The 16,670-nt window shown below is 49.8% G+C and overlaps 1 protein-coding gene across 1 annotated transcript; it reads left to right on the top strand.

Moving 5' to 3' along the window:
- The first annotated feature begins 1,682 nt into the window (after positions 1 to 1,682).
- APEX2 (apurinic/apyrimidinic endodeoxyribonuclease 2) lies at positions 1,683 to 16,670 on the top strand. The gene is made up of 6 exons (XM_078874061.1): positions 1,683 to 1,884; positions 5,487 to 5,570; positions 6,635 to 6,839; positions 7,562 to 7,711; positions 14,118 to 14,187; positions 14,431 to 16,670. Exons 1-6 carry the CDS (start codon positions 1,770 to 1,772, stop codon positions 15,640 to 15,642), a joined length of 1,836 nt encoding a protein of 611 aa, XP_078730187.1. The 5' UTR covers positions 1,683 to 1,769; the 3' UTR covers positions 15,643 to 16,670.

The following is a 16,670-nucleotide window of genomic DNA, read 5'->3' as shown; positions in this document are numbered from 1 at the left end:
AGACGTAAAATCACGTTTGTAAGGATGTCGAGTGACACCATACCCCTTATTTTTAGGGTTTTTTCGGTAAAGTCACGTAGGTAAAAAATTTACATTAATAAAAGTAAAATAAAATAAAATATTTTATTTTTATTTTACTTTTATTAATTTTATTTTTTTACCTACGTGACTTTACCGAAAAAACCTAAGAATATGAATCCTTGCAGTCACGAAAACTTCAAATCTAGAACCATACCCCTTATCAGTGCCTTTACATTGTTCGAGACCAACTCAGAACTTATTGGTCACCCCGTGCCCTTAAAAATCTCAAAGTTCATCCTACAAAGTCCCATCACAAGGGAGAAACACAAACAAGGAGACACATTTTTTTTTGTTGTTGCCCGTATTAAAACGGCTGTACGCCGTACGGACCTGAAAACTCAATTTCCCTGCACAAAAATACTGCTAAACCGTATGGGTTTTGACAGCTGTGCAGGAGACATGACAGTATACACAATGATCCATACTCTTTGGTTCTTTCGGTAAATAAAAAAAACTAATTTATTGTTCAATTTATAAAATACAAAAAAATAAAAAAATTTCATATTTTATTTGATACCTACGTGACTTTACCGAAAGAACAAAAGAGTATCGATCATTGCAGTCACGAAAACTTCAGATCTAGACAATGTACACAATCGAGGTTGCCAACCGTCCCGGATTGATCTCCTGGTGAGTATTGAAGGCATTCCGGAAGATTTGAATAGAGGATGTTTTAAGGATGTGTTTTTTTTACTTGTAATGAATGCACATAATTTACATGTCGGTTGATTTTAAGGAATGCTACTCCCACCAAAACACAATTAAACAGTGGATTGATATTGTGGACGAGTTTAACAGTATTGTACCATTAAATTGCATTACGTAATATAAGAATAGTTTTTTCCCTTTCTGGCAATAAAACAGCTGTTTTTAAAACAGCTGTTTTGTTGTTTTAAAACAGAAGTTGTTTTGTTGTTTTAAAACAACAGCTATATTATGTTCTTGGTTCTTTCGGTAAAGTCACGTAGAAGGGAAATAATAAAATAATACAAATATAAAACTATTGTTAAAATAATACAAATATAAAACTATTGTTTTATATTTGTATTATTTTATTATTTCCCTATTGTTTAATATTTGTATTATTTCTTATTTCCCTTCTACGTGACTTTATAGAAAGAACCAAGAATATCCTGCAGTCACGAAAGCTTTAAATCAATATTTAACAGCTATATTGTTATTGTTTAAAAAAGACAGCTGTTTTGCTGTTGTTTTAAAATAACAACTGTGTTGTTGTTGTTTTAAAACAGCTGTTGTTTATTGCCAGAAAGGGTAAAACCTCTTCGTATAATGTGATACTGGCAAGGGAGATCCCATGATGACATGATGTAACGTTGGGGAGGGGGGGGGCGTGAGACACGCACATCCCCCGGTACAGCTTCAATCTGCGTTCACAACCCTACAACGCAGCTGGGCGACGTTTCGGACTCTGACCCTTGCCCGGAGCATCACGTGTGACGAGGTGGGAGGGCGGCCCAAGAGAGAAGTCGCGATGCGATTGGCTGAGAGCCGCGGCCGGGGCGGTTAATTTCTGACCAATCACGAGCGACGTTACCGCCCCCCCCCCCACCCCCACATGGGGCCTAGCGCGCTTAGCCGAGCGAGGCCTGTTCCCGCCAATCCTCTCGCAACGTTTTAAGTTTAATTTATTAGCTGCAACAAAAACATAATTACAGCGATTCATTAACATGAGCGTCCTGACGTGGAATATCAACGGGATTAGAGCTTCTCGCGTGAGCCTCAAGGCGCTACTGGACTCGCTTGACGCCGACGTGGTCTGCTTACAGGAGACCAAAGTTACGAGTGAGTGAAGGCTGACGTTTCGGTCCACCACCCTCTCCTTCTCCTCCTTGTAATTGCCAGGGCTGTCGTTGTCATTGTACTGCAAAGGAAGTCGTGATCGCGTTGATGTCTAAAGCGTCGTGAGTCGCCGTAGGATGTACGGAAGTTCGTATGAACGCGGCTCTACGCGGCTCTGCGTGTTAGTGTTGGACTGTTGTTAACGTTTTCTTGGTTCTTTCGGTAAAGTCACGTAGAATGGAAATAATAAAATAATAAAACATAAAATTAAATAATTCTCACGACGTTTCGGCCACAACGCAAGCAGCCGTCCTCAGGTGGAGAACAGGTCTGTCGAGAAGACAGTCTGAATGAGGACGGCTGCTTGCGTTGTGGCCGAAACGTGATAATTATTTTATTTTATTATGTTTTGTTTTCATTATTTTATTATTTCCATTCTACGTGACTTTACCGAAAGAACCAAGAAGATGAATCCCTGCAGTCACGAAAGCTTTAAATCGAAATTTGTTGTTAAAGTTGTTAACGTTCATTAATTATGTATAGCCCTGTGAGCCATTCGGCACTTGAATCGGGTGCAACCGCAACAAACAAAAAACAAGAAAACATCTTAAAGTGAATATGTGACTAAGTGCAAACAGAAAATCCAAGAAAAGACAGAAAAATATTTCAGAAAAAACACCGTACACCAACGCTGTGTGCAGAAATCCAGTGGGATGCAAGTCAAAACAACAACAACAACAACCACAAGACAACTTAGATTAAGGCCATCAGTCTAACTCCGTATTACAACAACACAAACATGCCAAACCAGTAAACTTTTCGAAATCACCAAAATAAAAGCAATGAAACAGTGATCATAGGAACTGTGACGGAATTTTCACAATAAACGACATAAACAACATGTACTGCCAAAACCTTACAAGCCATAGCTGGCTGCATGAGTCGCTTCCACAACAGTAGGAGCATCAATCGGAGTATTATAATTTTTCAATGCACCTTTAAGATCAGCACACGAAATCAAAACACAGGTCATACTTTATAGCGATCATCCGGAGCGAAACATTGTATTTTAGGCCACTGAATAGCACTGGCAGCTAGGGGTGTACAACTCCTCTAACGTTGCTATTGTAGTACGCATTCTTAGAATAGGCGTCGATATTTATAGTAAGCTACCCCTGGTTCTGTTAAAAGTGTACAATTATTACACTAAATGCCCCCCCCCCCGCTCACCAATTAACACTACGGTTCAAAACAGTGCATACATATAAACACTGCGTTTAAAACAAATGTTGAGCACACAACTTGTTTAAAAGTGATGCTTGTGTAGGTTTCTGTTGTGTGGCGAGGACAGGGACGTGCAGGATTTTAGTTGTATTAGTTGATTGTTTAACTTTTCATCTTCTTGGTTCTTTCGGTAAAGTCACGTAGAAGGGAAATAATAAAAAATAAGATACAATTCTCACGACGTTTCTTCACATGAGGACGGCTGCTTGCATTGTGGCCGAAACGTCGTGAGAATTGTATTTTATGTTTTATTTTTATTGAATGGAAAATGTTAAACTTTTGATTTAACTGATGGGAAGGGCGCCAGGCCGCTTCTTCATTGGCTGCAAGCACCCCACGTGACTGACTGCACGGCCCCACGTGACTGAACGCACACCCCCACGTGACTGAACGCACAGCCCCACGTGACTGACCGGACAACCCCACGTGACTGAACGCACAGCACCACGTGACTGAATGCACGGCCCCACGTGACTGAACGCACGGCCCCACGTGACTGAACGCACGGCCCCACGTGACTGAACGCACGGCCCCACGTGACTGAACGCACGGCCCCACGTGACTGAACGCACAGCCCCACGTGACTGAACGCACAGCCCCACGTGACTGAACGCACAGCCCCACGTGGCTGAACGCACAGCCCCACGTGGCTGAACGCACAGCCCCACGTGGCTGAACGCACAGCCCCATGACTTGGCGTTTCGAGGTTCATTTCCAACCCACGAGGACATCCCCTTGTTTAGATTTACATCCCCAACAGAGTAACACTTACATCTTCTGAATAATATAATTTGTTATCCCTTCCGAGTATATCTCCGGGTTTTACCCATATCTGGTGTTACGTTTGAATGTCTCATATACCGCTTACAAAAATAAACACGACACATTGATCATTGTAACTAATTATTACTTTGTTATAGGAGTAATCAATTTTCTCGCCATGTATTCAATGTCGCTTTTGATAAAAACCAAGTGCGACCCTGTGTTGGTATTTTTATCTCTTCAGTTTTCAGTTTTTCAGTTTCATTTATTTGGTATAGCCCTGTGAGCCATTCGGCTCTTGAATTGGGTGCAACCGCAACAAACAAAATAACATGAACAAGAAAACATCTTAAAGTGACTACGCGTAAACAGAAAAATCCACCAACATTACAGAATAACGATCGTCAATTAACACCAAATGTGATGTTGAGAGACATTTTTATATACATATATTTCAATACAATCAATACATCTTAATCTTTTTTGTTAAATTCTATTTATATGAACGGGTCATATGATGCGCAGTTACGCTAGTTAATCAATAACACTGAGTGTATGGCCTTAAAAGGCTGAATCCATTATAGGCGACGTTTCGGGCAATGACCCTACATAGCACGTGAATGTATTGCGTTTTTATTATTGTACTTGTGTACCACTGGCAATGCGACATCACCAAATTATCTCTTTTGAGAGCTCTTAAAAATATATTTCCCATGTGTCCTGAACAAATGTGTCTCTTGATGAGTGCATCTCATCTCTTTGGTAATCTCTCTTCTGCATACCTCCTGGTTCATCAACTCGCTTGAGGACCAGGTCTAATCACAAGTGGCTGAAACCCAGATTCGAACCCAAATTCTCAGCGCTCTGAATTGTGAGCCGCTTGGCCTCCTCCGCGGGTGTGAATTGAAACCACCTCCGATCGTCGGGAGAGGTAGGTCGACTCAGCCTTAAATGAGTACGTGCTGCGGTGTGTCACCATCAACACTGGGGAGACCAATGCATTCTAGATTTGAAGCTTTCGTGACTGCAAGGATTTTTCGGTAAAGTCACGTAGGTAAAAAATAAAAATTTATAATAAAAATAAAGAAATAAAAATAGATATAAAATAATAAATCACGACGTTTCGGAGGCAACACAAGTCTCCGTCATCAGGTGGGACTGTCACAGCTAAATTTACTTTATCAATAAATTTACTGTATCAATACAGTAAATTTGGTGGGACCGTCACAGCTAAATTTACTGTATCAATACAGTAAATTTAAAAATATATTTCCGATGTGTCCTGAACAAATTTACTGTATCAATACAGTAAATTTAGCTGTGACGGTCCCACCTGATGATGTGTTGCCTCCGAAACGTGATTTTTTTTTTTTTTTTTTTTTTTTTTACCTACATGACTTTTACCGAAAAAACCTAAGAGTATGAGACCAATGTAGTAGGGCATGGTCCCGGCCGCACCACCCCGTCGTGTGCCGTGCCATCCTTAAAATGTGCTCGCTTACAGCACTTGCCCCAACAATCTGCGAAGGTTACAGGGGCCGTCTTTGTGTTTTTTCCAGGGGACCTCCTGGACGAACCCACGGCCGTAGTGGACGGGTACAATGCCTACTTCAGCTTCTCAAGGGTCCGCAGCGGCTACTCTGGTGAGATGGGAGCATAGCTCAGAGGTCGCAACCGGGTACCCGATACCCGTACCCTACCCGATACCCGGTTACCCGTACCCAGCCGGGTACGGGTATGGGTACCCGTTTGCGACCCTGGTGCGGCCGGGTACGGGTAGGCCGTGAGTCACCGGTGAGTAACCGTTTGTCACTCATTTCGGGTAGGGTACGGGTAGCGTACGGGTACCCATACCCTGCCGGGTACGGGTACCCATTTGCGACCCTTCTGCGGCCGGGTACGGGTAAGGAATCAAAACCCGTTTGCGACCTCTGGCACAGCTTCACCCCTGTTAGGAATCATCTCAACGTATTGCGAGTCAATTGGTGGGTGAGCGAGCAGCTTCCAATCGGAAGGTTTCCAGTTCAAATCCTGGTTGGGGGGGTTAACTTGGCCTATCGTCCCTCCAGAGTCGATAAAATCGACCGCTCTATGAACCCGGCAACCCGGTGGAGGGATGTTAACTACCTCACCTGGTATACAGGAGGTTGTGGGTTCGATCCCGATCCTGACACCTATATATTTGGAGGGTGCGTGTCTCTCTCCCTGTGGTTGCGTGGATTTTTCTCCGGGTTCTCCGATTTTTCCCCTCCACATTTAGAATGACCATCACGCGTTTAAAGTATTTGGCTGCGATACATTTCCACGTGATAACCCTCGTCGTTGAGCTATCATTTGTGGCTTGGTCGCCTCTCAACATGAGCTATATAGCTCAGTGGGCCTAAGCTGGTAAAATAAAAAATAGTTTAATAGTCTAAAGTCAATGTATTAAGTACACTTGTGGATGTAGCATTATCACTGGTTAAACAAAATAATTCAGTTAGCCAAATATAAATGTTGGTTTGCACATCCTCTTTAGCCATGCCCTATCCGCTGCTGGATGCAGACCTCTCCATGCCATCACCATCCCTCTAGGCCCCGCATATCAACCGAACGCATCACCTCACCTCCGCGGAGTTATCCTGAGACACCACGTGTTTTAAATTGCATATTTTCGCACCAACGGCAGTGGTTTAAACAAAGTGGCGTGTCCCCGCTGCTTGGGCAGGTGTGGCCACGTACTGCAGGGACGTGGCCACCCCCCTGGCCGCCGAGGAGGGGCTGTCGGGCCTCCTGCGAGGGGCGAGCGGCCGCCGGGACGACGGCAGCGACGGCAGCGTCGGCTGCTACGGCGACACCAGCGAGTTCACCGCCGACGAGCTGCAGGCTCTGGACGCCGAGGGCAGGGCCGTGGTGACGCAGCACCGCGTGCGGTGAGCGGCCGCGCGACATCAGGGAGAGAGGAGGGGGGTGGGGAGAAGGTGGAGGGGAGAGGGAGACGTGGGGAGAGAGAGAGGTGCTCACACGGTGCACTAACCACTGCGCCACCGCTCCTACCCGACCTATCGCCACCAAGGGCCAGGGAGGGTGACTGCTGTGGCCTTGCAAGGCTAGGTGCACACGCTCACCATTTAATCATCTCCCCGTGTGTGAAGCCCAAACGCTCTTCGTGCACTCACGGCCAATACCAGTGACGATTATCTGAACCGGTCATGGGCCTCACTTAGGTCGACTCAGTCCTCAAATGAGTACCTGGTGAGATGTAGTGGTGACGTCACTGCCACTTAAACTAAACTAGACAATTTTTTATTTTACCAGGTAAGAGCCACGTAGCTATGTAGCTCTATTTCAGAAGTGGCTTATCGCGTGAAAATTTAAAGCAGCCAAATACTCGAAACACTTGCATCTAAATGCGGAGGGATAAACCGGAGGACCCGGAGAAAAATTCACGCTACCACGGGGAAAAATGCAAGGTCGGAATCGAACCCACCACCTCCTGCATACCAGGTGAGGGAGTTAATATCTCACCACCGCGGCGCCACTTAGTGGCGAACGGCAACGTGAAGTGCCGTGGTGACGTCACCACCACTCGGTGGCGAACGGCGGCGGTTGTTTATTCCGTGCGCGTGCTCTTGCGCTGTGTGTGCGCCCACAGGCTGGCGGGGAGCGGGGAAGAGCGGACCCTCGCCATCGTCAACGTCTACTGCCCCCGCGCCGACCCAGACAGGCCTCACCGCGGGGACTTCAAGCTCCGCTTCTACCGCCTCCTGGAGGCCCGCTGCGTCGCCCTGCGCAACAGTGGCAGGTGAGGTCCTACGCCGGTCGCAGCGCCGCACCGCCAAAATGTCAATCGCCTTCTGTTTACGATAATTAAATTTCGATTTAAAGCTTCTTTCGTGACTGCAGGGATTCATCTGCTTGGTTCTTTCGGTAAAGTCACGTAGAAGGGAAGTAATAAAATGATAAAAATAAAACATAATAAAATGATTCTCACGACGTTTCAGCCACAACGCAAGCAGCCGTCCCCCAACAGACCTGGTCTTCACCTGAGGACGGCTGCTTGCGTTGTGGCCGAAACGTCGTGAGAATTGTATTTTATTATGTTTTATTTTTATTCTTTTATTATTTCCCTTCTACGTGACTTTACCGAAAGAACCAAGAAGATAATTACATTGTCCACAGTTGTATCTTATTGAGTGACTGTGTGTTGTCTTGGTGTGGTTTGGGACAGTGTTTGCCTTGCTGAAGCTTGGGAAAATTGTAACTGGCGTACTTTATCTATTTAACGTATTTATTTTTAGCGATGTGTTTACCTTTCCTATACTTTACATTCCCATCGTTGTTTTTGTATTGTTTGTTGTTGTAACATTCGTAGCTCATCGGATTTCTCCAGGATACAGATTCTGTTTCGGATTCTCTCGTTGATTCCTCCGCCCGTGATGTGGGACTCGGTCTTCCAGCCTGACTGTTTGATCTCATGCCCCACTGTGTTCAACCACCACCACCACACCGCAGATCACAGCAGCACACTCACCCACTCACAGGACATTGCAGTTACATAGAGTTACATAGAGAGCCATAGAGTCACATAGAGATCCATAGAGTCACATAGAGAGCCATAGTCACATAGAGAGCCATAGTCACATAGAGAGCCATAGCGTTACATAGAGAGCCATAGAGTCACATAGAGAGCCATAGAGTTACATAGAGATCCATAGAGTCACATAGAGAGCCATAGAGTTACATAGAGATCCATAGAGTCACATAGAGAGCCATAGAGTTACATAGACAATCGTGACCACCAACCCAAAACCGTTGGCAGTGGCGGCATTTACAGGACATCGCAGGATGGAGGGAATGTGCAAACTATAAACGATAAAACTACATTATTTTTTATTGTACCAGGTAAGGTCCACTGAGCTATAAAGCTCCTTTTCAGAAGCGAGTTTGATTCGCGCTCACGGCCACCAACACCGGTGACGATTATCTGAACCGGTCCTGGGCCTTCCCTAGATCGACTCAGCCTCAAATGAGTACCTGGTGCGGTGTGCAAACATCGCCACTGGGGAGACAAAGGCGGCCGGGCGTGGTGCTGGCCACCCACCCCGTCGTGTGCCACGGTGCCGGCCTTCGTAGGTGCTGCTGCTCGCTAACGGCCCCAGCAGTCCGTTAAAGGCTGCACGGAGGGAGATCTTTGTCTTTGTACGTGACAGAAACGCGAGATGTCACTGACCGCGGCTTGCGCACCGTCGAATGTTGCGAGCGACTCGCAGCGGCCGTGTTGGGCAAAGAGCGCCAGGCAAGGGCTAAACGATCCACAAGTGCAAGCAGTGTGAGGGAAGAAGCGGAGAGAGAGAGGATTGACCTGCAGTTTTGGGCGAGTGAGTGGGAGAGTCGGAGAGTCGGAGAGTGGGTGGGTGAGTGGGGATTAAGTGGAGAGTGGGTGGGTCAGTAGGTTGGTGAGTGCAGTGGTTGGTTCAGAAGGTTGGTGAGTGGGTGAGTGCAGTGGGTGGGTCAGTAGGTTGGTGAGTGGGTGAGTGCTGTGGGTGGGTCAGAAGGTTGGTGAGTGGGTGAGTGAGTGGGGATTAAGTGGAGAGTGGGTGGGTCAGTAGGTTGGTGAGTGCAGTGGTTGGTTCAGAAGGTTGGTGAGTGGGTGAGTGCTGTGGGTGGGTCAGTAGGTTGGTGAGTGGGTGAGTGCTGTGGGTGGGTCAGTAGGTTGGTGAGTGGGTGAGTGCTGTGGGTGTGTCAGAAGGTTGGTGAGTGGGTGAGTGCTGTGGGTGGGTCAGTAGGTTGGTGAGTGGGTGAGTGTTGTGGGTGGGTCAGTAGGTTGGTGAGTGGGTGAGTGCTGTGGGTGGGTCAGTAGGTTGGTGAGTGGGTGAGTGCTGTGGGTGGGACAGTAGGTTGGTGAGTGGGTGAGTGCTGTGGGTGTGTCAGAAGGTTGGTGAGTGGGTGAGTGCTGTGGGTGGGTCAGTAGGTTGGTGAGTGGGTGAGTGCTGTGGGTGGGTCAGTAGGTTGGTGAGTGGGTGAGTGCTGTGGGTGGGACAGTAGGTTGGTGAGTGGGTGAGTGCTGTGGGTGTGTCAGAAGGTTGGTGAGTGGGTGAGTGCTGTGGGTGGGTCAGTAGGTTGGTGAGTGGGTGAGTGCTGTGGGTGGGTCAGTAGGTTGGTGAGTGGGTGAGTGCTGTGGGTGGGTCAGAAGGTTGGTGAGTGGGTGAGTGCTGTGGATGGGTCAGAAGGTTGCTGAACATCGATCAAAGATGGTCACCGCATCATTCGCTCTCAGATGCACTTCTGGGGCCGTCTGGAACGCTCTTCCTTCTGAGATTTGGAAGCCACTGGAGCTATGCACTTTTGACAAAGTAATTTCTTGAGAACTGCTTTTTGTGTTCAGTTTGTTGTCCTTTTCCCACAAATCCAATTAGCACGGTCGGCGATGTAGGTTCAAAAGAAATTCAACATCTATTCAGTGGGTTAGTGAGTGGTTGACTGGCTGGATCAGGAGGTTGGTGAGTGGACGGGTGGGTGGGTGAGTGAGCTGGTGAGTCGATGGGCCAGCGAGCGATTGTGTGACTTGGTGACCTGCAGCGTAGCCGTTGGCCACGGTGCGTGGCGTGGACGAGACAAAACTCCTGGGCCTGGTTAGCGAGGCTCCTTTCTCTATGAATTGTCCCCCCATTCGTTGCATCAGTGGGTCGTCTATGAATGGATCGCGCTGTGTATTTATTTGAGAGGCTGCGATGCTCAGGACGGCCTGGGGGTTCCACTAAAGTCGCGGGACGGCTCTCCAACCCCAACGTGCACCGCGGCGTTGCCGTCGCTCTGATTATCCGCGCGTGTGTTTTTCTCTCATTATATATTTATTTACTTATTCATGCGCCGCGCGAGATTACCATGCAGGCGGCCGCTCTTAATTATTTTACGGCGCATTAAGTGAAATGCTAATTGCACGTTTGTGCCTTCGCCAAAATTAAATATTTAGCGACGGGGGTGCCCCCCGGGGGGGCTGCTGCTGCTGCTCGCGTGCCGTGGCGGCGATAATGACGGATTAGCCGCGGCCCCCCCCCCCCCTGCTCTCCGCGGCCTGCTTTAACCTCCTCCGTGGCACTGGCTGCTACGTCACCGCAGCGCAATGCGCTCCTTGCAAAGTCGTGGAAGTTTTCCGTTTGCGTACAAGGGGGGGGGGGCGAGTTGGACCGGCAGGCGACGGACGTTTGTTTATATGAATATCGAGCGCGCGTGTTCGAGAATCGGGCGCAACCTTTGATCGACGACTCTGGAGGCGTGAAGCCGGAGAGCTCAGGGTTTCTCTAATACTAGTCTGAACAGGTGAGGGCCTGAACAGGTGAGAGCCTGAACCAGGTGAGAGCCTGAACCAGGTGAGGGCCTGAACCAGGTGAGAGTCTGAACCAGGTGAGAGCCTGAACCAGGTGAGAGCCTGAACTAGGTGAGAGCCTGAACCAGGTGAGAGCCTGAACCAGGTAAGGGCCTGAACAGGTGAGAGCCTGAACCAGGTGAGAGGCTGAACCAGGTGAGAGGCTGAACCAGGTGAGAGGCTGAACCAGGTGAGAGCCTGAACCAGGTGAGGGCCTGAACAGGTGAGAGCCTGAACCAGGTAAGGGCCTGAACAGGTGAGAGCCTGAACCAGGTGAGAGGCTGAACCAGGTGAGAGGCTGAACCAGGTGAGAGGCTGAACCAGGTGAGAGCCTGAACCAGGTGAGAGCCTGAACCAGGTGAGAGCCTGAACCAGGTGAGAGCTTGAACCAGGTGAACGCCTCGAGCTGCTGCATGAATTTGGACGACGCTTGACTGCTGTGTGAGTGAGGTGTTATGAAACACACCCCTCAGCCAGGACAGAAGCACAGTGGCTCAGAGCTGTGATGCCGGAATTCCACCGAGCCACACGGTTTTCAACCGAGGGCCCCCTCCCGTATTGAAGTTCGTGATCAAAGACGGATCGAGATACAGATCCCGCAGCTGGTTGCACAGGGAGACGCGGGGCGACCTCAAAGGTTTTGCGCTGACATCCTCATCTCACCATCCGCTCTGAGACTCACGCGGAGATCCGTAGACTCACGCAGAGAACCATGGGCTCACGCAGAGACGTGTAGATTCACACAGAGAGGTACGGACTCGCACGGAGGCCCATAGACTCGCACGGGCACACACAGACTCAACACAGACACCGGCGAACTCACACAGAGGCCACTCTCAATGCCTGTCTCGGCAATTGGGCCTTCCTCCATCCGACACGTACATCCCACCCAGCGCAGCCGGTATTTTCCTCGTCGTGTCTGCACCGCACGCCCGCCGCGTTCTCTTCCGAGCCCTGCGCATGGCCCTGTGCTGTTTTGACACCAAATCCCAGGTCCCTGTGAGGTTCTCACCGACGCAAAATCTGGGCGTGGCCTGGGACTCTCTTGTTGATGTTTTTTGTGGCCGTCTTGCCCAAGCTTGGTCAATCGTGACCCGCTGACCTTTTTCTCTACTTTGCACTCCCATCGTGTTTTTGTCGTCCTTGTTGTTGTAACTCTCTTATCCTGCCCTCCTGGGACATCTGTGAAGAAGAGCTTCATAGTTCTAGATTTGAAGCTTTCGTGACTGCAAGGATTCATACTCTGGTTATTTCGGTAAAGTCACGTAGGTAAAAAATAAAATAAATGAAAACAACTAAATGAAATCACGACGTTTCGGGCGCCACACAAGCTTCCTTCTTCAGGTGGGGACAACGTAGCGAAACCACAACCGCTTAAGTGCGTTTAAATTTTTTACCTACGTGACTTTACCGAAAACACCAAAGAGAGCTTCAGAGATTCGATTTAAAGCTTCCGTGACTGCAGGGATTCATCTTCTTGGTTCTTTCGGTAAAGTCACGTAGAAGGGAAATAATAAAATAATAAAAATAAAACATATTAAAATAATTCTCACGACGTTTCGGCCACAACGCAAGCAGCCGTCCTCAGGTGAAGAACAGGGCTGTCGCCATTCAGACTCTGTCTCCCCGACAAACCTGTTCTTCACCTGAGGTCGGCTGCTTGCGTTGTGGCCGAAACGTCGTGAGAATTATTTTATTATGTTTCATTTTATTATTTTATTATTTCCCTTTTACGTGACTTTACCGAAAGAACCAAGAAGAAGAGCTTCAGCGCTCATCGGATTTCCTCCTCCAGCCTAAATACAGATTCTGAACCCTTTGACCTCCCCTTGGGCGTGTGTTGAGATATATTTTTAGTGTGTGGGTGTCTGGGGACGTTTCATTGACGCTTTAAAAAAATAGGGGCTGGTACGCATTTGTGTGTTTGTAGGTGCGATGGAGAGTGAATACTGATTTAATGTGTTCTCAGTTCCATCGTTTTTATTGCCACTAGAGGGTTTAAACACGATCAGCTGATTGATGATGATGATGATGATGTTGGTATGATGGTGACGATTGTTTATTGAAACGACACGCAAGTAATTTTTCCAAAATTAACGATTTTTATATATTTCAAACACACACACAAGGAAATTAAATAGTATATTTTAATCCATTCACAACGCTCAAAACTTTTTCTAAATAATCTTCCCCGCACTGGACAGTTACTCGTGCCCACAGAGTAGTTTAACAGCACAGAGATGAAGACTGAAGGCTAAAAATTACGACCGTAAATATCCTTAACCCTTGCCGAAACGTCTGCAAGTCGCAGGGTGGGTGTCCCGTTCACCGCTGAATCTCGGAGCGGGCTCAGCTTTAATTTAATTTAGAGGGCCGTAGCACCGTTGTTCTTAAAGACATTGCACTCACCGCAGAGAACTGTCACGACACGACCACCGCACTCTATAATAGCCGGAGCCAAACTGTGCCACGCGCTCCTCCCGCATGGACTTGGTGGGAGCCTCGGTACCGATAACGTTACTTGTTTAGCTTTTCTCCAGGTCCTCCGGTTTTTGCATCCACATTTAGAATCTACGTGCCTTTAGAGTATTTGGCTGCTATAGATTTCCACGCGATGACTAGCCACCTCATTGAGCTATCGTTTGTGGCCAGGTCGCTTCTGAGTGGGTCTTACGTGGTAAAATAAAATAAAAATGTTAATAGTGGCCGATGATTTTGTTGGGGGTAGGGATCTGGACAGGTTCTGTAAGTTGCGTGCCGTTGGGTTCTGCTGCTGCTCTGACCCCGGTCACGTGGGCATCTCTGTGTCTCTCCGGTGTCCTCTCCTCGCCCTCCCTTGCAGCCACGTGATTGTGGTCGGAGACCTGAACACAGCACACAGACCCATAGACCACTGCGACCCAGAGGATCCCGTGAGTGATTGGGGCATCGCCACCATCGTTACCAATCAACATCTTCTTCATCATCACCGCTGCCATCATCATCAGAAGCATTAATAGCCTCACCATGACCGTCATCGTCATAAGAAGTATTCTCGGCATCGTCACCATCGTCATCAATAGCATCGTCATGTTCCATAATCACCACCATCATCATCATCATCATACGGGCCTCCACCACAACTAATGATAACCCACCATTCATTCTGCCCGCAGGAGCTGTTTCAAGAACACCCTGGCAGAAAGTGGCTGGACCAGTTCCTCTGTGAATCCAGTCCCTCTGCGAGACCTCCTCCTCGGCCCGCCGACCACCACGACGACAGCCTCAACGGCGACGACGTCAGCGTGTCGCGGCCCGATGCCGCCGGCCCCCGGTTCGTCGACGCCTTCCGCCTCTTCCACCCGACGCGCGCCGACGCGTTCACCTGCTGGTGCAACGTCACCGGCGCTCGCGTCACCAACTACGGCACGCGCATCGACTACGTCCTCGCCGACGGCGCCCTGGCCGCCTCCCGCGTCCTCTCGGCGTGCGACATCGCGCCCGACGTGCTCGGCTCGGACCACTGCCCCGTGCGCGCCGCGCTGGCGCTCGACTTCGTGCCGTCGCCGCGCCGCCCCCCGCTGTGCGCGCACCTCATGCCCGAGTTCGCCGGGCGCCAGCGCAAGCTCTCAGCGTTCCTGGTGAAGACGCCGGCTGACCGCGGCGGCGGCGGCGAACCCGAGGCCCGCCCGTCGGAGCGGCGCGTCGACCGTGCCGCGAACGTTGCCGGCAAAGCGACCCCCGCGGCCGCCGCGGGCAAGGTGAAGCGCGCGGCACGCGAGTCGCACGGCACGAAGGCCAAGAGGGCGAAGGGGGCCGACAAGGCGGCCGACGTGCCGGCCAGGGGGACCCTGCTGAGCTTTCTCAAGCGCCCGGCGGGCGGCGCGCGGCTCCACCCGGCGATTCCGACCGGCGGCCCGGCCGGGGGCGGCGCGTGCGCGGGCCCGGACCCGGTCTCCTATCGCGACAAGGATTCCAGCGCGTCCCCCGAGGGAGCCGCGATGGCTGCGGGGGGCACGGAGGATGCAGGGGGCGCGGGAGATGCGGGGGGCGTGGAGCTGGGCAGTTTCGGCCGCGCCACTGACCCCACGACTGACCCCGCCACTGACCCCGCCACTGACCCCTCCACTGACCCCGCGACCGACCCTGCGACCGACGACCGCCGGCCGCGGCAGAGGAATCTCGGTACGGACTTTTGGAAGTCGGTGCTGAAGGGGCTGCCCCCGGCGCCGCCGTGCAGGGGCCACGGCGAGCCGTGCCTGCTGAGGACGGTGAAGAAACCCGGGCAGAATTTCGGGCGCCGCTTCTACGTGTGCCCTCGTCCCGAGGGCCACGCGTCGAACAAGGAGGCTCGCTGCAACTCGTTCACTTGGGTCGCCAAGAGGTGAGCCGCGAGGAGGCCTCGCAAGGAGGGCCACAAGGAGGCCTCACAATGGCCGCTGCGGTGGTGGGCTGCCACGAAACGATGGTTTCGTAAACGATGAAAACTCTCCACATTCGTCAAACAACAACTCTGTGGTGTTTCAGCGGCCTCTGTGTGTGGGGACATGTTAATTACTTCGGCTGGTATGCAGGAGGTCGTGGGTTCGATCCCGACCCCGATGACACCTGTATATTTGGAATTTGCGTGTATCTCCCCTCCACATTTAGAATCGACGTGTATTCGGCTGCGCTAAATGTCCACGTGATAAGCCACTTCGTTGAGCTATCAACACAGACCATCACGCGAACGGCGGTCATCCTCGCAGCGGCTTTTGGCTGCCATGGAACCAAGACGGGTCACCGCTTCGCGCGCTTTTGGCTGCCCCTCTGCGGCCGCCTGGAATGTTCTTCCTTCCGATATTAGGAAGCCACCAAAGCTGTGCACTTTTAAAATGATCTATATTGACAAGATAATTTATTTTAAACAGATTTTTGCATTTAGTTTGTTGTCCTTCGGCACTTCCCATTAGCACGGTTAGCGACGTTCGGTGCGAAATAAGTTCAACATGCACACGTTTGTGGCCAGGTCACTTCTGAGAAAGAGCTATGTAGCTCAGCGGACCTTACCTGTTAAAATAAAAAAAACTTGTTAAATAAAAAATAGTAACAAAATAACAACAGGTTATATTACAGGTGACGTTTCAAGCAACGGGCCCTTCTAGATGGCATCGGAAATGTCCTGGAATTTGTTTTCGTGCGTGTACATGCACACCACTGCCCCACCAAATCACTTGTGTTTTGATGATGACTTCAGGTATTGAAGGTAATGTGACGATTTTTACTGAATATATTTTGTAATAAAAAGCCGTTCGCTTAGATCCGGCGAATCTTTGAGCCTTGTTCCCTCCGCAAAATCCAGACGAGGATGCGTTGACGACACGTGGGACGTACGTACCGAGTCCTGCACGCCGTCCACCATCGCCCAGCAATTCAT

This window comes from Lampetra fluviatilis, chromosome 38 (genome assembly GCF_964198595.1).
Source record: "Lampetra fluviatilis chromosome 38, kcLamFluv1.1, whole genome shotgun sequence".
Classification (NCBI taxonomy): Eukaryota; Metazoa; Chordata; class Hyperoartia; order Petromyzontiformes; family Petromyzontidae; genus Lampetra; species Lampetra fluviatilis.
This window is presented reverse-complemented; position numbering and strand designations above follow the sequence as displayed.

Bases quoted from the DNA above. Each gene is read 5' to 3' on its own strand.
- APEX2 (XM_078874061.1), top strand. From the start codon at position 1,770: ATGAGCGTCCTGACGTGGAATATCAACGGGATTAGAGCTTCTCGCGTG. The intron at 6,840-7,561 runs GTGAGCGGCCGC...GTGCGCCCACAG, and splicing joins GTGACGCAGCACCGCGTGCG to GCTGGCGGGGAGCGGGGAAG. The intron at 7,712-14,117 runs GTGAGGTCCTAC...CCTCCCTTGCAG, and splicing joins GCCCTGCGCAACAGTGGCAG to CCACGTGATTGTGGTCGGAG.